General features: G+C 37.9%; 1 protein-coding gene across 1 annotated transcript in view; it reads left to right on the top strand.

Annotated features, from left to right (window-relative positions):
- Nucleotides 1–24,564, top strand: part of NEO1 (neogenin 1) — a 202,111-nt gene that overhangs the window by 54,594 nt on the left and 122,953 nt on the right. The window contains exons 6-7 of the mRNA XM_011933015.1: nt 13,032–13,186; nt 14,936–15,056. Coding sequence (XP_011788405.1) covers nt 13,032–13,186; nt 14,936–15,056 — 276 coding nt within the window. The remainder of the gene's footprint in view (nt 1–13,031; nt 13,187–14,935; nt 15,057–24,564) is intronic.

The following is a 24,564-nucleotide window of genomic DNA, read 5'->3' as shown; positions in this document are numbered from 1 at the left end:
TATTGTATTTAAATTTCTCTCTGTACATACAGGACTATAATCAGTATTTAAATGCCCAAAAGCGATGTTTATGAAACTTTAATGTGCCTGCAAACCACCTGGAGATTTTGTTAAAATGCTGAAACCAATTCAGAGGGTTTGGGGTGGGGAAACAGAGATTCTGTATTTCTAATAAGCTCCCAGATGATGCCAGTACTGTTGGTCCTGTACTACACTTTGAGTGGGAAGGCTGTAACATATGCTTTAGACCTATTGTAGTTTGTGTAATTATTATTCCTGTTCATGAAATCATTGGAGTTCCTTCCCACTACAGATAGTACAGTAATGCACATTGGAATTTCTCCAGGCGAGAGAGATTTTCTTGAATGTTTTAAGTAGACAGTCGTTGCCATGATGTGTGTGGTAGGGGGCGGGGGTGGATTTCTCCAACCCTTTTCCTGTATTTGTATTTTGTTTGTTTTTCTTATTTCTTTTCTTTTTTTTTTTTTTTAATTTTTATTTTTTTGAGACAGAGTCTCACTCTGTTGCCCAGGCTGCTGGAATGCAGTGGTGCAATCTCAGCTCACTGCAACCTCCACATCCCATGTTCAAGCGATTCTCCCGCCTCAGCCTCCCAAGTAGCTGTGATTACAGGCACCCACCACCACATCCAGCTAATTATTATTATTATTGGTTTGTGTTTTTTTTTTTTTTTTTGAGACGAAGTCTCACTCTGTCACCCAGGTTGGAGTGCAATGGCACGATCGATCTCGGTCCATTGCAACCTCCATTTCCTGGGTTCAGTCGATTCTCCTTTCTCAGCCTCCCAAGTAGCTGGGATTACAGGCACATGCCACCACACTCGGGTAATTTTTTGTATTTTTGATAAAGACCGGATTTCACCTTGTTGGCCAGGGTGGTCTTGAACTCCTAACCTCAAGTAATCTACCCGCCTCAGCCTCCCAAAATGCTGGAATTACAGGCATGAGCCACCACGCCCAACCTCTTTTTCTTATTTCATTAAATTAGCTAGGACGTGCAGTAGAATGTTGAATAGCTTCATTGACAGTTACTCTCTGATAGGAATATGAAATTGGTACAGCCTTTGGTGATATTTATCAAAATCTAAAATACAAAAACACCTTGACTTAGTTATTCCCTTTGAGAATCTGTTCTAAAATCCTTGCACATGCATACAAAGATATGTACAAGGATGCATATTGCAGCATTTACCTGTAGTAGAAAAATGAAAAGTAACCTTAAGTGTGCATTAACAGGAGAATAATTACATTGGGATATGGTCATACCATTGACCTACTATGCTGTGTATGTGGCTACATGTATACTAATATGCAATATTATTAAGAGAGAAATACAAGTTGCAGAAAATTAGTTATTGGTTGACTCAGTCTATATTTTATTTTTTAGAAGTGGGGGTCTTGCTCAGTTGCCCAGATTGTAGTGCTGTGATCATAGCTCACAGCAGCCTCGAAATCCTGGGCTCAAGGAGTCTCCTGTCTTCACCTCCTGAGTGACTGAAACTGTAGGCATGTTCCACATGCCTGGCCAATTTTTTATTTTTTTATTTTTATTTTTTGTAGAGATGGGGGTTCTTACTATGTTGCCTAGATTACAGTCTATATTTTAAAAACAAGTATGTGTGTGTGTATATGTGATGTGTTTTAAATACATAGAAAAGTGTTTGGACAGTTCACACACCAAAAATATGAATAGTATCTCTAAGGAGGGTACTGGTATTGACAGGTGGTTTGAAGCTTGATAAAGGGGAGGCTTTTACGTTTTCTATGTTCTGTACACCTTTTATACTGAGTAATTTTCACCTTCTTAAATTTGAAAATGATAAAAAGGAAAGTAGAGAGATGGAGAAAAGAAAGAAAACGATACTGTCAGTTAACAGACAAATACCAACTGTAGAACAGTAGGGAGAATCAGAGAGCTGGTAAATTCAAACCATCCAGTAGTCAGTAATTTTCTTAAATAGTCAACAAGCGTGGTAAAAAATCAAATGGTACAAAAACATATATGGTATTGTTAGAGTCTTGCCAATGCACTACAATGTAGCAGTCTCTTGTGAGGTATCACCTGGAGTTCAGAGTTCTTTGTCTCAGTGACCAAGAGAATTAAGGGGCGTGGACACAAAGGGTGAGGTTGGAGCAAAAGTTTAATAAGTGAAAGAAGAAAGCTCTCCACAGCAGAGAGGGGACTCAGAAGAGGGCTGCCGTTTTTACAGTTGCATGCGGAGTCTTTTTATAAGAAACCGTTGAGGGCTGGGCATGCCATTTACATAAGGTGCAAATTTCTGACAGCTCCACCCCGTCCTCCTAATGCACATGCAGGCCCTTAGCTTGAGTTATTGCACATTGCTTTGTTCCCCTTGCTGCGCATGTGTCAGGAGACGGGATTTTCCATTGTGGGCATGTCTGGGCAAGTCACCTATGTAGCCTTTCTTACCTGTGTGGCTGTGGACATGTCTTAGGCAAGCCCCCCTATGCAAGTTCCCTTATCTGTGCCTGCAGCTTGATTTTTCAGGTGGTTCTGTTTGAAATAATTCAACTGAGGACCCACCCTAACTGCCTACCTTACTGGGTTATTCCTTTATCCTCTCTCAGTACTGTGATACCACCCCCATACCTGCTATGGTGGCTCCTCGCTAAAAACAGAAAATAGCGGCCGTGCGCGGTGGCTCACGCCTGTAATCCCAGCACTTTGGGAGGCCGACGTGGGCGGACCATGAGGTCAGGAGATCGAGACCATCTTGGCTAACACGGTGAAACCCCGTCTCTACTAAAAATACAAAAAATTAGCCGGGCTTGGCGGCGGGCGTCTGTAGTCCCAGCTACTTGGGAGGCTGAGGCAGGAAAATGGGGTGAACCCTGGAGGCGGAGCTTGCAGTGAGCCGAGATCGCGCCACTGCACTCCAGCCTGGGTGACAGAGCGACACTCCGACTCAAAAAAACAAAACAGAAAATAGCAAGTGTTGGTAAGGATATGGAGAAATTGGAACCCTTTTGCACTTTTGGTACAGCGAAAAGCATAGTCGCTGGTAAAAAGTATGGTGGCTTCTTAAAAAATGAAAAACTAGAGCCGGGCGCGGTGGCTCAAGCCTGTAATCCCAGCACTTTGGGAGGCCGAGACGGGCGGATCACGAGGTCAGGAGACCGAGACCACCCTGGCTAACACGGTGAAATTCCGTCTCTACTAAAAAATACAAAAAACCAGCCGGGCGAGGTGGCGGGCGCCTGTAGTCCCAGCTACAGGCTGAGGCAGGAGAATGGCGTAAACCCGGGAGGCGGAGCTTGCAGTGAGCTGAGATCGGGCCACTGCACTCCAGCCTGGGCGACAGAGCGAGACACTGTCTCAAAAAAAAAAAAAAAGAAAAACTAGAATTAGCATTTGAACTATTACCAAACTGAACTTCGATCTGCTCACCCAGTGCAGCAAAGCTAAACACTGACATTGGGATTGCAGCAAGAGAAACAGAGATGTTTATTGCAGGGCACCAAACGAGGAGAATCGGGTAGCTCATGCTTAAGACCTGAACTCTCCAATGGCTTGCAAGCAGGAGTTTACGAAAGCAGGGGAAAATTTCAGGAATGTAGAAGTTACAGGCAAATAAGGCAATACATGGAGGTTATACATTGGTTTGGCCTGCAAAGGCAGGAAATCTTGAAGTGGGATTTACAGGTCATAGGTAGATTTTCTGATTTGCAGTTCATTAAGGGAGAGAAGTTTTGTTTTAAAATTTGAGGGTCAGCAGAAAAGAATATTAGCTCTGGCTCATGGGTGTGACTTTTCCCAAGTCCCTCAGGAAGAACTTTAGGACAAAGATGTTCAGTCCTCAGTTCCCCCTTATCTGAGGTTTACATGCCAACACATCCATTTGGTGGGGTTCAGGTTTCTGAAAAACAAGCCAGGGACATGTGTTAAGATGTTACCTTTAGTTTCTATAGGGAACCAAACATCCCACCACTCTAACTTCCTTAGCTATTATTTTAAGCTGCTGTTACCCTCTTGCTTATCAAGTTGCTCATTTGCTTCTCAGGGCCAGCTAGGTGCCTGGAACTTCTCTTGAAGGAACTCAAGATTTTCCTTTATTTCCGTGCTGGGGGCCGGGGAGGCCTATAGGCCCCTCAAGGGTGCTCCATCTCAGGTGCATGTTCAAAAGAATTGAAAGTAGGGTCTCAGAAATATATTTCTACACCCATATTCACAGCTGCATTATTCACAATAACTGAAACATGGAAACAACCCAAGTGTACGATGATGAATGAATGGGTAAGTTAGATGTTGTATATACATACAATATTGAGACATCAAGCAAAGATTGAGTATGTTTAACCTTGTTAAAGAAGTGGAGCCTATATTTAATAAAGGTTTTTGTGAATTTTTCAAAATAAAAGTTAATATATAGAGTACAGTTTTTCAAAGTTAAGAGCTTTAGACCCTAAGACTCCAAGTTTGAGGAATATTGCATTAGAATTAAATCATGAGATCACAGAGCTAACATGTAAACATGAGCACAAATGTTGGTGCTGAAATTTCATGTTCATTAAAATTTTACATCATCATAAACATTTAAAAGCAAAATTTAAAATTCATGCAGAAAGTCAGACATTCAAGAGTGGACTTAGGAGAAACAACACAAAACGTTGAATCCTTAAGAAACTTGAGAATCCTTGAAAAAAATTCTAATATGCATTAGCACCTATTATGGTTTAGGCCCCTGGGATTTCAATAGTATATAGGACAGTCAAGGGCTAGAAACAGGGAAAAGTGAGGGACTGTGTGTCAGGAAATGCTTCTTTAAGGAAATACTTTTTTTTTTTTTTTTTGAGATAGCATCTCCCTCTGGTGCCGAGGCTGGAGTGCAGTGGCACAGTCTCGGCTCACTACATCCTCTGCCTCCCAGTTGATTCTCCTGCCTCAGCCTCCCAAGTAACTGGGATTATAGGCATGCACCACAGCATCCGCCTAATTTTTGTATTTTTAGTAGAGATGGGGTGTCACCATGTTGGCTAGGTTGGTCTGGAACTCCTGACCTCCAGTGATCCACCTGACTTGGCCTCCCAAAGTGCTAGGATTATAGGCATGAGCCACCGTGCTGACCAAGAAGTACTTTTAATTAGGATCAGATGGATGAGTGCCTGTTAACTAAATTGAAGGCCAGGGTAAGGAAAAAACAATGAGATTAGGGGCAGAGTTGGGATGAAAGGAGAGAAATATAATTTCATAGTCAAGTGGAAACATTGTTATAATATTACTTCAGTTATGATGTCACCTGTTTCTCCTGGAGGTTAAGGAGAAGCCTGTTCACCTTCATTGGAATGGGAAGCTTTCTCAAGAAATGTCAGAGGATTCAAATATATTCCTGCTTTGTTAGTTGAATCAGTACCAATAGCAAATTTGTGATTAGACTGTCAAACAAAATCCCTGAAGGGATTTCACACTGTTATATGCTTGGTTTTTATTTGTTGGGTTTTTTTTGTTTTTGTTTTTGTTTTTAACAATGTAGATGTAAATTTGTGAATTACAGAAAAGAAGCAGTTTTAACATAAAATGGACAAAATTGATTTCTTTCTCTGCTTACAGAGCTTAATAAGAATCTCAATCCATAAACCTTTAAAATGAAACAATAGAAACTCCAACACTTCAGAGCTAATGTAAATGAAAACGGTTATCTTCCAAATCATAGCATAATAAAGTAACCTTGAAACATTGGTGTTGGCACTATATTGTTTTCTATTTTAATTAAATGGCAATTTTCAGCATTATGTAACAGTGATGGAATTAAGTGATGTTTCTAGTAAAAGAATTTTGCAAGTATAATATATTTTAGTATTCTACTTGTACATTTAGCAATTAAAATTATTCTTGAAATGATGATGGCATTTGAAGGGATAGGGAGCTGTCAAAGAGGATTTAAAGCTTAATTATCTCTTTGGTAACAAAATGCATAATCTTCCATTACAACACTTATTTTCTTATGGTAATTGACTCATTTGTTCTCTGGTTATCAATTTAACTTCCCAACCACAAACATGTGCTCTTACATTGTGTTTCATTGGTGTGAATACTATCTACAGAGTAGTTAAAATCCAGAGAACATTTTAAGGGCATTATTTTATAATTGATGAAAGGGAAAGTAATGATTAATTGAACATTGCTTATGATGGTTTTTTTTCTAATAGTCTGTGAAAGTCTGTTTACTAAAAATGCATACTGAAATAATCTGCCCCCTCCCCCCCTTTTTTTTTTTTTGAAGAGGATTTTGCTGTGTTTTCCAGAGTAATTACTTACTCTGCCCTAGGGGGAGCCTCAGTTCTTTCAGTTCTTTAGACTCAAGGAATATGTTAATTCCTTGGAAACATGGCACCTTAGTAGTTAAGAGTATAGGCTTTGAAGACAGAAAAAAATTAGTATGCTGTCATTTACAATCTAAGAGGAGTAGGGACAAATTGTGGGTGTGGGTATATGCTTATAATTTTCATAATGGAATAATAAACTATAAATTTACCAATAGGGTAAAGGAGGAAATAGGATGAGAGAAACAGGGTTAGAAGGTACGTAGGTTTGTTTGAATATACCTTGTCTTTATAGATTTAAACATTTACAAAGTAGTTCCTGAAAATGGAAAGTAAAATGAAACAGGTGACTCCAAAGGTATATCCAGTTGGTAATATAGCCACATAGAAAGTTACAATTCTAAGTAAATTCTAAGTATGTGGAATTATAATTCCATATAAATTTAAAATTGTAATTAGACTATAATGTACCTAGTGGGATTTACTCTAAGGACAAAACTGCAAAAAATCTTAAGTTGTTTTCTGTTGTCGTATTGTTGGTACAAATGTTTATTCGGAGACCGTGGGTGTAGGATAAAGTGAGTGAGTGATTATGTTAGTGTCATTGAGAACAGAGATTTTTGGCTTGAGAGGAAAACACAGATGTAAAATTAAGAAGATTCAGCTAAAACCTACAGTCTTAGACTTAACTGGAAATATTAGTAGAAATTCATGATGAAGTTTATACTTAAAAAATACAGAATTGCTGACTTTGTCCACAAAAAGGGCCTCAGAGCAATGACCATAAACTGAAGACCAGTAGAGTCATGTGAAAAAGGACTCAGGAGCTTTCACTGTGTTCAGATTTCCTCCATTGGTCAAATATGGGATAGTTTAAGAATCAAAAGAGTAATAAATTCAGTAAATTGAAACTAACCAAATATATCTTAAACTAAGGGCACTTAATACTTAAATGAAAAATCCTCAGCAATCACCTTTGGGAGAGGATATTAGAAAACCAGCTCACTGTTTTGAAAACGTAAGTGAAGGGAAAAAAAATCAAGCATTTATTCTGCCCCTTTTCTTTAGGATAACCGAATAATTGTGGGGTTGTCCTGATAATTGAGGGGATATAATAATAAGTAATATAAGGGATATTTCTCTTTATAGAATGAGTGATAGAATAAGAGTGTTAATATTTTGCACTGCCTGATAGGCAGTGATAACCAAAGGCTGTTAACATCACCAAAAGATAGACACACATGATGAACCTCCTGATAGATGCACATGGAACTGCCTATGAAGTAGTGTCGGGTGGGGGGTGGGGCAGGGAACTAGCCTGACTCCAATCAAGGTTCTACATTTAACTGTGAGCTTTCAGAAATAACATGTTAAATACCACTATGGCAATGTAGTCAGCAAAAGACAGATTGCAGGGAAACCTTCTATTACAAATGACTTGGTTTCTTAAACAAATTTCAAATAAAAGATAAAGAGGAATCTGTAGATGCAAAAAAAAAAAAAAAAAAAAAACCATAAGAAACAAATTAACACCAGTGAATGCATCTTGTTTGCCCAATTGGAATGAAGTAGATCATTTTTAAGAACACAGAGGCCAGATGCAGTGGCTGACGCCTGTAATCTTAACACTTTGGGAGGCTGAGGTAGGAGGATCACTTGAGCCCAGGAGCTTGAGACTAGCCTGGGCAACATGGTGAGACCTCCTCTGTACAAAAAGTCAAAAAATTAGCTGGGTGTGGTAGTGTGTTCCTGTAGTCTCAGCTACTTCCGCGGCTGAGGCAGGAGGATTACTTGAGTCTGGGAAGTCTTGGCTGCATGAGCCATGATCATGCCACTGCACTCCAGTCTGGGCAACAGAGTGAGAACATTGGCCAATTAGTGAACTGTGAATACCAACTGGATAATAGGTGATATTAAGAAATTATTATTGTTATTATTATTTGAGACAGAGTCTTGCTCTGTCACCCAGGCTGGAGAGCAGTGGCACAATCCTGGCTCGCTGCAACCTCTGCCTCCTGGGTTCAAGCGATTCTCCTGGCTCAGCCTCCCGAGTAGCTGGGACTACAGGCATGAGCCAGCATGCCTGGCTACTTTTTGTATTTTTAATAGAGACAGGGTTTTGCCAAGTTGACCAGGCTAGTCTTGAACTCCTGACCTCAGGTGATCGCCCCCTCAGCCCCACTAAGTGCCAGGATTACAGGTGTGAGCCACTGCACCCGGCCAGTAAATTATTTTAGATACCAGCCTGATAATGATATCATGGTTATGTTTAGAAATGAGAGTTCTTGGGTTATAGAGGTACTCAAATGTTTATATGTGAAATAATGTAATACCTGGAGTTTGCTTTCAAAATAATGTGTGTGGGGTAGAGGTTGGGAATGGAATGGATTAAGGCATAGATGAATCAGTATTGACCATGACTTGATAATTGTTGAATCAACATAATAGGTACATGGGATTTATTCTATCCTCTTAAATAAAAAGTTTTTTAAAAGAATATAGGTTTTGGAGTCAGACTGCCTAGGTTCAAATTCCAGATCTGTCACTGACTAAGCCTTATGCTATGGAGTTAGCTTCTCTGTGTATTAGTGTCCTTGTCTATAAAATGGAAATAATATAATAATAACCACATAATAGAATTGTTGTGAGAACTAAATGGTTATAAGTGGAAAGCACTTATGAATGTTAGTTTTGCTGTGTTAATTATCACACATCAAAGATATATGTTAAAGTTATAAATCATTGGCTAAAGATCTTAGTGTACTTAGGAATAGTCTAGTTGAATTCCGTATTTAGTAACCCAGGGATTTGAAACCCACATTTAGTAAACTGTCCAGTGGTAGAACCAGAACTCAACTTTATGTCTCTTGACTCCTAGCCTTTACAACTGCTTTACAGTAAATAATTATCAAAGAATATCCAAGAATCAAAAGACAAAAGTTTTACAAATTTAGTTAAATGATATAATGACTTTTAATGATAATTCATGAGTCAGGCAGCATCTCATCTAAAGAACAGAGATAAGCACTACACTGGGCAGGCAGAACAGTTAGTTTTTGCAGGGTAACTTGAGGAGGAACAAAGAAACAAAGTGGATTGGTTAACATCAGTTGCTTCAGATTACTTTCATTGTAAGGGTCAAAGCAGAAGGGACTTTCTTATGATGGCTAAAAGTGTCCCATTTGGGGATTTGACACACACACTCTCCTGATTTCTCAGAAGGTCACATAAATAACTGAGGTTCAGTTCGGTGATGTGCAACTTTAGAATGAGTGACTTCACTTTGGTTCAGTCTGTTTGATTTGATCTGTAGAGTAGAAGCTCAGTCCATATTAGTAGCCTACCATAAATTTTATTTAACACAAGTAAGCTTAAGTAACCTTGTTCTAAATAGAAAGACTCACAATTGCAAACATGCTCGGTTTTCCTGCATCTAAAATGTATTGCAGTTCAGATGAAAACTCCAAGTTCTTGTTTGTCTGTTTACTTTGAGAAGGAACAGACAAACTTAACATAAGATGAGTCTAAATTTATCTGGGGGGTGGAACACTAAACAAACATGTTAGAAAAATTTTGAGGAAATAGAAGAAGAATATTTGTTACACCATATATTATAACATATTGCATAGTTATAATAATTTTATGGTTCTGGCCCAGGAATAGACAGATGGATGAAACCAATTAGTGTCCTGAAATAAACCCCCAAGAGTACACAGATTTTAGTATTAAATCTTTCAAATCAGTCATTCTTTTTGGAATGACTGATCTTGCCACTTAGATACATGTAAAGCTGGATACTCGGTAAGTCTAGATTGTTTTGTAGAAATAGAAGAAGAACATACAAGTGAATATTGTTATAGTACAGAAGAAGGGAAAGACTTTGGAGTAAAAATAGTGAAATACAGATGCTGAAATGGAGAAGACTTATACATTTTACCATATGAAAACATAAAACTTTGTTACAATAGATGCCTTAAGTTAAAGACAGAAGAGGAAACAAATATTGGCAGCATGAAGATAAGGGGTTCATAGCTTACTGTATTAGTCAGGGCCCAGTTAGGAGCCAGAAACTATACTAGGCATTTTTGAACAGAAAAAATATAAAGAATTATTAATGGCCAGTTGTGGTGGCTCACACCTGTAATCCCAGCACTTTGGGAGGCCAAGGCAGGTGGATCACCTGAGGTCAGGGGTTCGAGACCAGCCTGGCCAACATGGTGAAACCCCGTCTCTACTAAAAATACAAAAATTAGCCAGGCGTAGTGGTGCATGTCTGTAATCCCAACTACTTGGGAGGCTGGGGCACAAGAATCGTTTGAATCTGGGAGGCGGAGATTGCAGTGAGCCAGGATCATACCATTGCACTCCAGCCTGGGCAATAGAGCAAGACTCCATCTCAAAAAAAAAAAAAAAAAAAAGAATTATTAACTATTAAAATCTGCTTACTAAAAGAGGGCAAAATAGGACACTAAAGAATACAAAAATAGTAAATATAGGGATTAGCTATGACTACCTCTTGAGCTGAGGGAGAGAATCCGAAAATCAGGAAGACTGTTGTTCAGACCTTGTTGGAGACAGTGTAGCTGCTGCCAAAGGACATAGCTATGGGCCAAAGCTGGGGCACAGGAAATCCCCTGCTGGGAGGCCTCAGAGCTGGTGTGCAGAAGACACCTGCTGGGGTGCTGTGGGCTGGACAGACAGATGATAAGCAGAGAGTTGCCCACTGGGATGACATGAGTTGGAGCTGGTGTACAGGACCCTAGCCAGTGGGATGCAGCGTGTCAGAGCTGGTGCACAGAAAGGCACATGCTGGAGTAAGCTAGAGAAACTTACAAGAGGGTGATCATTATTGGGTCTTTCACAATCAGCCTCACCATAGGAGCAAAAAGAAGAGCATCCTCCAATCTGAAAATTACTATGCTTTGCTGTGCAGTGTTTCCCTAGTGCTGTTAACAAAGCACCAGCTGACAAAAGTCCACATCCACTACTGCAAAGAAGGACAGGTTTGGAGCTGAGAGCCTTGAAATAATAACTCTCATTATGCAAAAAGCTCTTATATATAGATAAGAAAATTATAACTACTCTAATTGGAAAAACGGCAGCATATTTATATACATAATTCACAAAAGAATAAATATAAATGGCTTGTCATTGTTTGAAAGAATCAAGTCAAATTTGCTATTAATAGATTTCCCTGATTTCATCTTGTTGTACAGATTTATGTTTTCTGGATCTTCCATCACTGTGAATGTATGTTGTTTCTTAAGATTATACATGATTTCCCTCCTTGGGGGAGGTTCTGCTTGCCTGGGGTTCTACCTCCTCTCTGTACTGTTGTTCTTCATTTACCTAAGTTATATAGCTAGTTTAGATTTCTCTCCAGGGCCTGCTCTAGACAGTGCAATGGGTTAAAAAAGTTCTTTTTTAAAAAAGGAAAAGGAGATTGGAAAGACGTAAATAAAACTGTCTCTACTCACAGACAAGCATGATTGTCTATGTAGATAATCCCCAAACTGTATTTACAGAAGCTGATACAACTCATAATGAGAGAATTTAGGATGGCCACAGGATAAAAGGTTAATACACATAAATCAATTTCATTCCTACATACTAGCAGAGAGCAACTGGAAATTTTTAAAAATTTAAACTACCACTTAGAATAGCATCAAAAATATTTGAAATACCTAGGTATTTATCTAACAAAGCATGAATGAGATTTGCTTACTGAAATCTATAAAACATTTATGGAAGAAATCAGACTTAAATAGAGAGATAAACCTGTGTTCAGGGAAAAGAAGACAATATTTTTAAGATGTCAGGTTGCCACAAATTCAACACAATCCCAATCAAAATCCCAGCAGGCTGGGCAGATTTTAGGTCAACTGTAAATAAAACTGCTGTCATTGCCATTGTGGTTGTTATTTCATAGAAGTAGCCTGCAATGGAGTTTGCTGCTTTGTGATGTAGGGAGTTCCTGTCATTCACACTTTTCAAACATGGATCATTAAGACCCTTTGTCAAGGATGTCATACAGGAAATGACATCATTCGGTAGGATGCTGGACTAGATGATCTACTTCAACCCTTCTAATTAAAAATATTGTGATCTATTATTTGTAAGTTAGCAATTTACAACTGTGGGGCATGTGGAAAGGGAGCTACTGGAATATTCAGACTTTTTCAAATATAATTATCCTTTCTCCATCACCCTGGAAAACCATTGCATATAATGAGGGGTCTTAGTAATAGGAGTGTGTTGCACGAGTGAGCTGTTTAAGGACTCTAATGTGACATTTGTTTTACTTTTTTTTGTTGTTGTTCTTATCAAGCTGACTGAAAAAGAAAGTTTTATCAATCTTTTCAACCTTTGAATTCTAATATAGCTTTTAGAAAATTGTATAAATCTTAGGGAAGTAGTCTTTAATATTTATTTTTAGACATTTTTAATTTCTCCAATATAGTCAGCTTAGTAAATAATTCCAAATAAGGAAACTCAGAAATTATCTTTTAAAACAGTTAGTTGTACCAGCAAATCATTTTTTAGAGATAATTATATTCCTAATATGTATTTTTATTATATATTTATGTTATGCTTTTCCAAAAATATGTGGAAGTTTCAAATAATGAGTAAAAATCCTGTGGATTTTATGATTTAAAAAATTGATTGAAATATGAATAGCTAAGTAGTTCTATTTTCATTAATGTCTTAATTTCCTTTTTTATTTTAAAGCTCAACCTGAATTCCTGAAGCAACCTACTAATATATATGCTCACGAATCTATGGATATTGTATTTGAATGTGAAGTGACTGGAAAACCAACTCCAACTGTGAAGTGGGTCAAAAATGGGGATATGGTTATCCCAAGTGATTACTTTAAGATTGTAGTAAGTATTTTTCAAAGAAGTATGTTTATTTCTGTAACCTTTAGATATTTTTAAATGTAGTCACCAAGAGATCAGTTATCTTATATATACTAGTTTATGTGCTGCAAGTGAAATAGAAAAATTCACATAGAATGTAATGTCTTCATTGGCTGATGAGAAAGCTGAGCCCAGAAATATTTTGGTAGCTTATGTAAGATCACATAGCAAGGCAGTGGCTTACCTAAGCCTAGAGTCTAGACTCTTACTTGAACACACTGGCACTCTGAAACACAGCTGTCACCATTTTCTGGCAGATGATTAGCACACACGTGTGTGTGTGTGTGTGTCCCCAGTTGTCGCCACAGCTCTCTGTTCAAGAAGCAGAAATCTTTCCACACTTCCCCTTGAAGTGTGGAAAGATGATCCTTTTGAAAAACATAATATGTAAGAATGCAACTGACTATACAAAGCTTAACCTTAAATCATATACTGATGCCAGACCCTTCAAAATAATGATGACCCAGTGTCAGACAATTGTTGTCGCAATAGTTACAAAGATTCTTTTTTAAAAATGCATTTAAAAAGTGTCAAATGTATTTAAGAACACTCAGCCATAATTGCTTTTTACTATACTTTATATATAGTAAATGCTTTGTAGATATTACCTACTAATATTATCATCAATATCTAACATTTTAGTAATAGATTTATCCAGCTTTAGTAATAAAGATTAATGACATACCTTGAGATCTATACATGACATTCATATAAATGATCACAACTGTAGTTGTTAAAGACATAATATCTCATTACAAATTTGTCATACAAGTAATTCATTCTTAGAAATATACTTTCTGTTTTTGAAATGCATGATCTGTTACAAAAAGTAATTCACAAGTATTTAACTTTATAAAGCAATCTCTTATAGCTAAAATAGTCTTTTAAAAATCAATATTTGGAAACTTTAGAAAATTTTTAAACCATATTTATTATACCAATAACAATAGTTAATTTTTTTTTTTTTTTTTTTTAAGATAGGGTCTCACTCTGTCACCCTGGCTGGAACGCAGTGGTATGATCATAACTCACTGCAGCCTCAAACTGCTGGGCTTAAGCAATCCTTCTGCAAACCTGGGTAGCTGGAACTACAGGCCCACAGTACCATGATCAGCCAGTTTTGTATTTTTTATAGAGATGGAGTCTCACTCTGTTGCTCAGTCTGGTCTTCAGCTCCTGGGCTCAAGTGATCCTCCTGCCTCGGCCTCCCAAAGTGCTGGGATTACAGATGTGAGCCACTGCTCCTGGACCAATAATAATAGTTGACATTCATATAGTACTTTTTCATTTAAGGAAAGCTCACATGGCTTCATTGAATTTACTGTAGTCTAATCTGTTAGAACTATTGATATTATAGTCTTAGGAAAAAATAATACCTTAAATTCACAAATTGGACTTAACTATGGTCAGATGGTATTGCGTGCCAGATCTTTTTCCAAGCAAAAGTGTAAGTTTGCAAACAGTGAGAGTATGACTTTCCATGCGTTAAGTTCTTCATTGTGAATGACAAGTACGTACTCGTCTATTCAGTTAAATTGGTACTTTGTCAATGCTTTAGTATGAGATTAACAGGTGCTTAGATGGATAATATGTAATAACTGAATCATAAAAACTTTACTTGTTTTTTTCCTCTCCAAAAAGCATATTTTTGAGATTTTGATCTGGTATTTCTCAATTAAATCATGAAATTTTATTTATGCTTTTCTTCTTCAGAAGGAACATAATCTTCAAGTTTTGGGTCTGGTGAAATCAGATGAAGGGTTCTATCAGTGCATTGCTGAAAATGATGTTGGAAATGCACAAGCTGGAGCCCAACTGATAATCCTTGAACATGGTAAGAGGGGCTGAAGTAGTCAGATGATAGAGGCTGTGTGCTTGATGAACGAGCACCCATGAGTCCAAATAACTCATGATTGATGACCCACTAGTCAAGGCCAATATGTGGCATAACTGAGAGAAAAAGAATAGCAGTCTGAATCATTTATATTACATAAAATTACCTAGAAGCACAATTTTGGATAATGTTGAAAAGAAATTTTTACTAAGAAAAGAAAAACTGAATATTATAGTCTTAATAAATTAATTTTTGAAAGAATTTAGTATCTTAATCTCACAAATATATTTCTGTCCTATAAAGAAAAACTTCTTTTTTCCCCCAATTCTATGCACTTTTATTAACACACTTACAAAAAATAGCATTCAAACACTGAGGAAACTAAATAACTTTGGAAGCAGAGCTCATTGTTTTCCGCTTACATAGAAGTGACGATTCTGGGCTGTTGGCACCAAATAGCCAACACTCATAAAACCCTGACTACTATATATCAAACATAAGTGAAAGTCATAGGCACAAGTTTATCAGATCCACATTTCTTAGAAAAACTTAGTATTTATTTTGCATTGAAATTTTTAGTTTTTCCAGAATACAATTAATTTACCTTTTCTGATTACCACCAAAAAACCAAGTTTATTATTTAAAAATTCAGATAACGATGAAAAGTATAAAGAAAAAAAATCCATCCTGTATCTCAAATTAGGGAACCCACACTGTAATTTGAGCAGAGGTTTAATAGAAGGAATTAACGTTGATATTGGGATTAGAGTAACAAAAGTTTGACTAGTAAGAAGTAAAGAGAACTCTAGACAATGTAAGAATGGCAACTGTCAGGAGCAACTAGAACCCCTACGTCTGAGATAGAGCCCTCAGGAAGAGGCCCCTCTTTTTAAGGTTGAGGTCCAGACCCTTTTGGAGACGGTATAACTTACTGGATGGCAGAGAAGTTGATATGGTGTTTTGCTCTCTAAACTTGCTCAAAATCTCCTTTCTGGAGGGTTAGGGAAAGCTGCTCATAGAGTAGTGTCTCACTGGAGGCATTCTGCTACAAAACCACCCAGTGGATCAGGTATAAGGGGAAGCTGCTGGCTATAGGAGCCTGCCAGGGTAGTACACTAGCACCAGGAAGGAAACGCCTTTCTTCTGTACCGTATCTCCATTGCCTTCTTATTGATAAAGTTTAATACATATGCCAGCTGGCAAAGGAAAAGTATATAAAGGACATGGCTCTGTTTCTGCAGCATAGGCAATGAAGTCAGAATTTGAAGCTGAGAGGCAGTAAATTGATAACTGGTACACACTGCAAATCCTACCACCTGGATATACGGTGTATGGTTTTATCATTTCCTGTTTTCTTGCAACAGCATTGCTGTGTACATCTTTCTATGTCAACGGTTGATCTGCATCAATATTGTTTATTATTAAATAGTGTATATATATACACTCTGTTTCATATAACAGATTTTATATTGGTTAACATTTAGATTGTCACCTCTTTTTTCCTACTATAAACAATGATGTATTGAACTTTTTATGTGATTATTATACTAAATTACTAGAAGTTGAATTATTGGATAACAGTTCTGTGTTAAATTGATAAGGGTATTTGTTGGGTGCATTATTTATTTGTTTTAGCAACTAAAACATTTTTCATTTTGAGCATTTCTCGAAAATACATGAAAACGATGCCACTTTAGACGTCTGATCTTTTATTCAAGTCAAATACAATCAGGTATTGGTGTGCCTCCTGGAAGAATTTCTCTGATGATTGTAGTTTGGCCAGGGAAGCTAATTGGCAAAGATGGCCCTTACTCTGGCTTTTCACTAACATGGCATATATATAGGATTTTTATGTGCTGTGTTTTGAAAACTATACTTGAGAGTACTGTTACAGAAAAGCATAAAATATTAGAACTGCTTTTTTTCTTCTTAGGTTTATATATACCCTCCCCTGTTTATTGGAAATGATTTTAGTAGAAGCATGCCATTTTTCCATCTTGGTGAAATGCCTGAGTATAATTACCAAATAAGGCACTAGCCGAATTAGTGAAGTAGATAGGCTTATTTCTTTTTACTTGTAGCAGTGACTTTTCTTAGTAAACCTCATGGCTATTTGGGATATATTTATTTACATGGTACTAAGCAAAGGCACTTCAGTATATTTGTGTTGAGATTACTGTTACAAATCTAACTTTAATAGTAGAAATGGTAAGTATGCCAGGAAGTTCCCAAACTAATCCTAATTGGGCTTTCCTCTGAAAATATTTAGATAGTGTAAAAATTGTAGTCATAGTGTATTTGCTTCTCTCTTTTTGATAATAGTGTTTTATGAACTGATGAAATTTTTTAGTGTCGTTATTGGGCATGCATTAAAGATGCATAAGAAGAAGAGTGTCATGTTATTGTGTTTTCTATTTTGCTGTTTTAATTTGCAAGATAAATATTTATGCAGGAAAGCTAAAAGAAGGAATACAGTAACTTATTAGATCTGAGTTCTGCTTTTTTAGAGTTTACAATTTAATAAGGGATGTAAGAGATGTATACAACTTGAATACCAGTCCAGATGCATAAATAAAGCAGCATATAGTTCAGAAGAGAGGAATTCTGTCTGTGTGATCAGGGAATTTTTTTGTGTAAGACGTCCCCTTTGTAATAGGCCTTGAATTATAAGATTTCTAGATGTTGATTCAAAGGAAGACCTGGATCAGTATGGAAATACAATAGAAGACCTGTTCCTATAGGAAGGTAGCCTTTAACAGCAGGATAGGATCAGATTGCATGGTTATAAATAATAAAAACAATGCCATGTGTAATGAGTATGATGGTAAAGTCAGGTTTAGAGGAAGACAAGCTGGTTGAAGGAAAATTGTTGTAAGAAGCCATTGTGAGATGGTAAGTACTTATAGTAGAGAAATCAGTGGAAAAGGATCCTACTAAGGAGATTGTGTTAGTCTGTTCTTGCATTGCTATAAAGAAATACCTGAAGCTAGGTAATTTATAAAGAAAAGAGGTTTAGTTGGCTCACAGTTCTGCAGGCTGTACAGAAAGCATGGTGCTGGCATCTGCTTGGCGTCTGGGGAGGCCTCAGGAAGCTTCCAATCATGGTGGAAGGCAAGGGGGGAGCACGCATCTCACATGGCAAGACCAGGATCAAGAGAGTGAAGTGGGGGGTGCCACACACTTTTAAACAACAAGATCTTGTGAGAACTCACTGTCTCAAGGACAGCACCACGCCATGAGGGATCTTCCCCCATGACCCAAACACCTCCCACCTGGTTCCACCTCCAACGCTGGGGATTACCTTTTCACATGAGATTTGGGTGGAGACAAATATCCAAACTATATCAGAGGTGTTAATGATTTATCTGATTGAGACTTTATCAACTGATTGAACATTAATTGTAGAGAAGTCAGACATACTTTCAAGGTTTACCCAGGTTTTGGGTAACTAGGTATATTAGTCTGTTTTTACACTGCTGATAAAGACATGCCTGAAACAGGGCAATTTACAAAAGAAAGAGATTTAATGGGACTTACAGTTCCACATGGCTGGGAAAGTCTCACAATCATGGTGGAAGGCAAGGAGGAGCAAGTCACATCTTATATGGATGGCAGCAGGCAAAGAGAGAGCTTGTGCAGGGAAACCCATTTTCCAAGCCATCAGATCTCATGAGACTCATTCACTATCACAAGAACAGCATAGGAAAAACCCACCCCTATAATTCAGTCATCTCCCACTGGGTGATTCCACTGGGAGGTGGAATGGGAATTGTGGGAGTTAGAAATTAAGATAAGATTTGGGTGGGGACACAGCCAAACCATATCACTAGAAGAATGGTGACACTTTTACACAAATAGAAAAGGAAGGCAGATCAAAGTGGAAGGAGATTTCTGCTTCTGTTTAGGATATAAAGAGGTGCATAAAGAAAATCCCACTCTCACCACAAGAAGAGCTTAGTTAGCTACAATGTCGTAAGTTCTCTTGAGTCCAGCAGAGAGCTGAGCATGCAAAGGAAATGTATTAGTCCATTTTCACACTGCTGATAAAGACATACCTGAGACTGGGTAATTTATAAAGAAAAACAGGTTTAATGGACTCACAGTTCCACATGGCTGGGGAGGCCTCACAATCATGCAGAAGGCAAAAGGCACATGTTACATGGTGGCAGGCAAGAGAGAATGGGAGTCAAGTGAAAGGGGAAACCCCTTATAAAAATCATCATATTGTGAGACTTACTACCACAAGAACAGTATGGGGGGAACCGCCCCCATGACTCAGTTATCTCCCACTAGGTCCCTTCCACAACTCGTGGGAATTATGGGAGCTACATTCAAGGTGAGGTTTGGGTGGGAACACAGCCAAACCGTGTCGGCAACCAAATAACCTAAATTCCAAAAAGGACAACCCTCCCCATGCATCGATCATATATGCATTGTTTCACTTTTGGCAGAACACAAGAGAAAGAGACAACTACCATAAAAGTGAGTAAGAGTTAAACTCCTAGAGTTTTAATTAAAAGGCCTTTAACTACAAGGCCAACTATGGCCTAGTTTGGAATGTATGGGGGCCTCGGACAGAAAGGGAGTTTATACTTTCTTGCAAGCACTTTTCCTTGGGGCTCCACAGAGTACTCCCAATTAAGAGGAGGCAAAAGCAGGAGACTACAGAAAGCCATCTCTGTGGTATAGGGATGAAGGAAGTGATGATCTGCAGCTGCAGAGAGAGAGAGATGCAGAGCGGCCTTTGTGCCTGGGAGACAGGACAAAGGCCTTCCCATTTACTCAGACCCTTCCCCTTTAAGCCTCAAACCAGTGGGGGAGGGGCAGAAAACCTTCTGATGTCATAAGTTTCTGAAGGGAGATTAGAAGTCAAACCCCTGTGCTTCTTAGAGGAGGAACGCTCCTGTCCCCAGGATGCAGACAGAGACTCACTGATGCTGGGGAAAGGGTAGAAGAGAAAACCCTTTATTTCTGAAAGAGGCGCAGAAACCATTCGTTGCCCCAGGATTCTACACTGATACCAAGGAGGGGTCTTTTACTATCAGGGGAAGAGTAGGAAACTTCCACCTAAGACCAATACTAATGCAAAGCAGATTTTGACTGCCACAAGAAGAAGAACGCCAGGGCCTACCTAAGACTGAGGCTGGACCAGAACAATGGAGAATCGTAGCTGCCCCAACCGTGAGCTTTCTACTGTTTGGGAAGGGTCAAGAGCACAGAGGGATATCCTGTGGTATTGGTGTGCTGGAGTGGTTGAAAACTCAGAGAAAAGGGGAGAAAAAAAAAAAAAGAGAACTCTCTGGCTCCTAAGCACAGGACAGTGGTAGTCTCCCAGTAGAGGGATTTGAAGCCTATAGTATACTTAAGGTAACTGTAGCAATAAAATCCATTCCTGACTAGATTTAGTTAATCTGGCATGACAGAAAAATAAGCATACCATTTTTCAGGTGTAAATAATACTGCTGTTCTGCATACCATGTTCAGCATTCAAGCAAAAAATTAATAGACTTTAATGAGCCCATCTACTATTGAGAGAGAAACTAATCAATAGAACTGTTTTCAGCCTTTGTGACTTCTATGCAATAGAAAGATATTCTTAGAAAATATACCATTCACATTTCATTCTTTATATAGCTTTTTTAAAAATTAATTAATTAATTTTTTTTTTTTTTTGAGACAGAGTTTCGCTCTTGTCACCCAGGCTGTCGTGCAGTGGTGCAATCTCAGCTCACTGCAACTTCCACCTCCTGGGTTCAAACGATTCTCCTGCTTCAGCTTCCCGAGTAGCTGGGATTACAGGTGCGTGCCACCACGCCTGGCTAACTTTTGTATTTGTAGTAGAGACGGGGTTTCATATATACCTTTATTTTAAAAATTACTTGAGGTATACTCCTACAGACTACAAGATAAGTCAAACCAATAACTCAAAAACAACACACACTCTTTAACATCTGATCCAGCAATTGCACTTCTTGGTATTTACCTGAATTAGTTGAAAAGTACAAAACCACACAAATGTGTTTGTAGCATCTTTATTCCTTGTTATCAAGATGTCCTTCAGCAGGTGAAAGAATAAACTGTTGTACATCTAGACAGTGGAATATTATTCATTACCGAAAAGAAGTGAGCCACCAGGCCAAATGCCATGGCTCACGCCTGTAATCCCAGCACTTTGGGAGGTGGAGGTGGGCAGATCACTTGAGGGCAGGAGTCCGAGACCAGCTTGGCCAACATGGCGAAACCCCATGTCTACTAAAAATACAAAAATTAGCTGGGCGTAGTGGTGCATGCCTGTAATCCCAGCTACTCAGGAGACTGAGGCATGAGAATCACTTGAACCCAGAAGGTGGAGGTTGCAGTGAGCCAAGATTGTACCACTGTACTCCAGCCTGGGTGACAGAGTGAGACTCTGTCTCAAAAGAAAAAAAGAAAGAAAGAAAAGAAAAAGAAAAAAGAAATGAGCTGTCAAACCATAATGCACTGGAGGAATTATAAATGCAAATTATCAAGTGAAAGAAGCCAATTTGAAAGGACTAAAAACCATATGATTCCAACCACATGACATTCTAGAAAAGGCAAAACTATGGTGTTAGTAAAAAGATTAGTGGTTGCAGGGTTTAGGAGGAGAGGGCGATGAACAAGCAGAGCACAGATTTTTATAGCAGTGAAACTACTCTGTATGATACTATAATGGAGGATACGTGTCATAAGTTTGTCCAAGCCCATAGAATTTGCAACATCAAGAGTGAACACTAATATAAACTATGGACTTTGGGTGATAATGATGTCTCACTGCAGGTTATTCAGTTGTAATAAATGTACCACTCTAGTGGGGGATGTTGATAATGTGGGAAACTATGCGTGTGTAGGGCAGAGGAAATTTTGATACCTTATGCTCAATTTTGCAGTGAATCTAAAACTGCTCTACACAGTTCTTAGGATAGTTAAAATCTAAAATACAACACCACCAAACTCTCATAAGGATGCAGAACAACAGGAACTCTTATTCATTGTTGCTGGGAATGCAAAATGGTACAACCATTTTCGAAGACAGTTTGGCAGTTTCTTAGAAAATTAAACATTTTTATCATAAGATTTAACAATTGTGCTCCTTGATGTTTACCCACATGAGTTGAAAATTTATGTTCACACAAAACTTACACAGAAATGTTTATAAGAATTTTACTCATTATTGCCAAAACTTGAAAGCAACCAAAATATCCTTCAGTATCTGAATGGATAAACAAAGTGTGATACATTTATACAATGGAACATCATTCATTGAACAGAGCATCTAAGATGGGACAATATCAGAGGCTGTAACATAAGTAAATTATAAGTAAATGGGAGTCTCACAAGGAAAACAGAACAAGGACAGGGAGAAACAAATGTTTGAATGGATAATGGCCAAGAATTTTAAAAAACGAATGAGAGCAAACCACACAACCAAAAAGAAGCTCAGACAACCCCCAAGCAAACTAAATACCATGATGATGATAATAATAATAATAAAAAGAAAATATGCCTGTACCCATCATAGTCAAACTTCTGGAAACCAAACATGAAAAAATCTCGAAGGCAACAGGAAATTTAAAAAGAAAAAGGACACATTCCATACAGAAGAACAAAGATAAGAAGTGCAGCAGACTTTTGCCAGAAAAAAATGTGAGCTAGAAGATACTGAGCAATATTTTTTTAGTTTAAAAAAAGTAATTAAGGGGCCATGCTAATCTTCACTATATTGTTCCAATTTTAGTACTAGTATCTATGCTGCCCAAGTGAGCACAGAACAATAATTTTTAAGTCCTTAAAAAAAAAGGCAACCAAAACTATACCCAGCAAAAATATCTTTCAAAAATTAAAGTGAAACAAAGACCTTTTCAGAACAAAAATTGAGAGTTTGTTGCTGACATACCCATGCTACAAGAAAGGTGAAAGGACAAAAACAAAGTGGGCTAGAGTGTTTTCTTTTTTAAAGTAAATATAAAAATATATGTTTTAAATTCTTCAATTGCTTTAAGAGATAATTGACTGTTTAAACAGGGACCCACAAATTTTTTTTTTCTCTCTTTTTCACTCTCTAAGTAGTTTATTTCCACCTTCACAAACTCGTGCACCTCTGGCCATTATGCAAGGCACCATGAATTAGATAGTTATATCAGTATGTATTTGTCTTACATGATTCAAGATAAAAGTGGATTTTAAAAGCAAATGGGTGCCAGTGATAGAGAGGTGAGGGGAATAGGGCAGGCAGCAATAGGGTAACATGCAACAAAATTTTCTCTAAAGGGCCAGATAGTAAATATTTTAGGCTTAATGGGTCAGTCTCTGTCACAACTACTTAACTCGACCATTGTAGCACAAAAGCCACCATATAGTTCAAACAACCTTAGCTGTTCCCATGAAACTTTGTTTACAAAAACAGGTAGCAGGTCCTAATATGCTGATTCTGGTCTAACACAGAAATAGTTTATAACATATAAAATTTAAAAGTGTGACAGAATGGTATATGTAGTGTAGTCCGATGCGTAGGGTAGAACTGAAAATAAACTATTGTAAGATTCTTACAGCACACAACAATGCTGTGTGTCAAAGATGCTCAGATACTTTGAATGTTTTTTTAAACAAGACTCACGAAGATAAGAACTATCACAAAATATTTATTTCCTTTTTCAAGAATTCACTCCGTTAGTTTTCTAGTTAAGCTAAGATAGTGATCACAAAGATAAGTTAGTAAACTGTGTGTAGTTTGTAGTTCTCCCTTTAACAGTTCCTTTTTGCAGTCACTAGGGCACATTTCCTCCTCATTATTCATATACCAAGTTTCTTCTCTTATCCTTATATTCTTTATCCTCCTGCTCCCTGTTTGTCTTTTTTCCTCCCACTCCCTCCCTCTTTTTTATTAAAAAAATTTTAAGTGAAACAGGCATCCCACTGACGAGAAATAACTTAGAATCACAGACTATCAGGGCTGAAAGATATGTATCATGTAGTACAGTGGTTGGCAAACTTTCTGTTAAAGGGCCAAAGAATAGATACTTTAGGCTTTACTTGACATTTGGTCTCTGTTTACACTACTCACCTCTGCTATTATAAGTGTGAAAACCACCACAGACAGAATACAGACAATCTGTAACAAATATGTGTGGCTGTGTTCCTGTAAAATTTTATATACAAAAGCAGGAAGTGCCGTGGATTTGGCCTGTGGGCCACAGTTTGCAAATCTCAATCTAGTCCATCTTCCCTTGTATATCCTTATATCACTGTTTCCCAAACTGTGCCCTTTAAGATGTATTAATGGGTCTACTGAAAAGCAAACAAACAAACAAAAAGGATGCTCCACAGTCCAACAGATTTGGGGACTGCTGTATATAAACACTGTATTCCACTGTTGGAAATTCACAGTGCTAATGAACGCAAATGGGAAGAGGCTCAAGGTGGTTCAGTTTTCATCATTTCTCCTTCAGGCTGCCCAAGCATCTGCCTTTCTCCTACCAAATCAAGACAT

This window comes from Colobus angolensis, unplaced genomic scaffold (assembly GCF_000951035.1).
Source record: "Colobus angolensis palliatus isolate OR3802 unplaced genomic scaffold, Cang.pa_1.0 Scaffold99, whole genome shotgun sequence".
NCBI classification, from domain to species: Eukaryota; Metazoa; Chordata; class Mammalia; order Primates; family Cercopithecidae; genus Colobus; species Colobus angolensis.
Note: the sequence above shows the minus strand (reverse complement) of the source record. Positions and strands in the feature narration are given on the sequence as shown.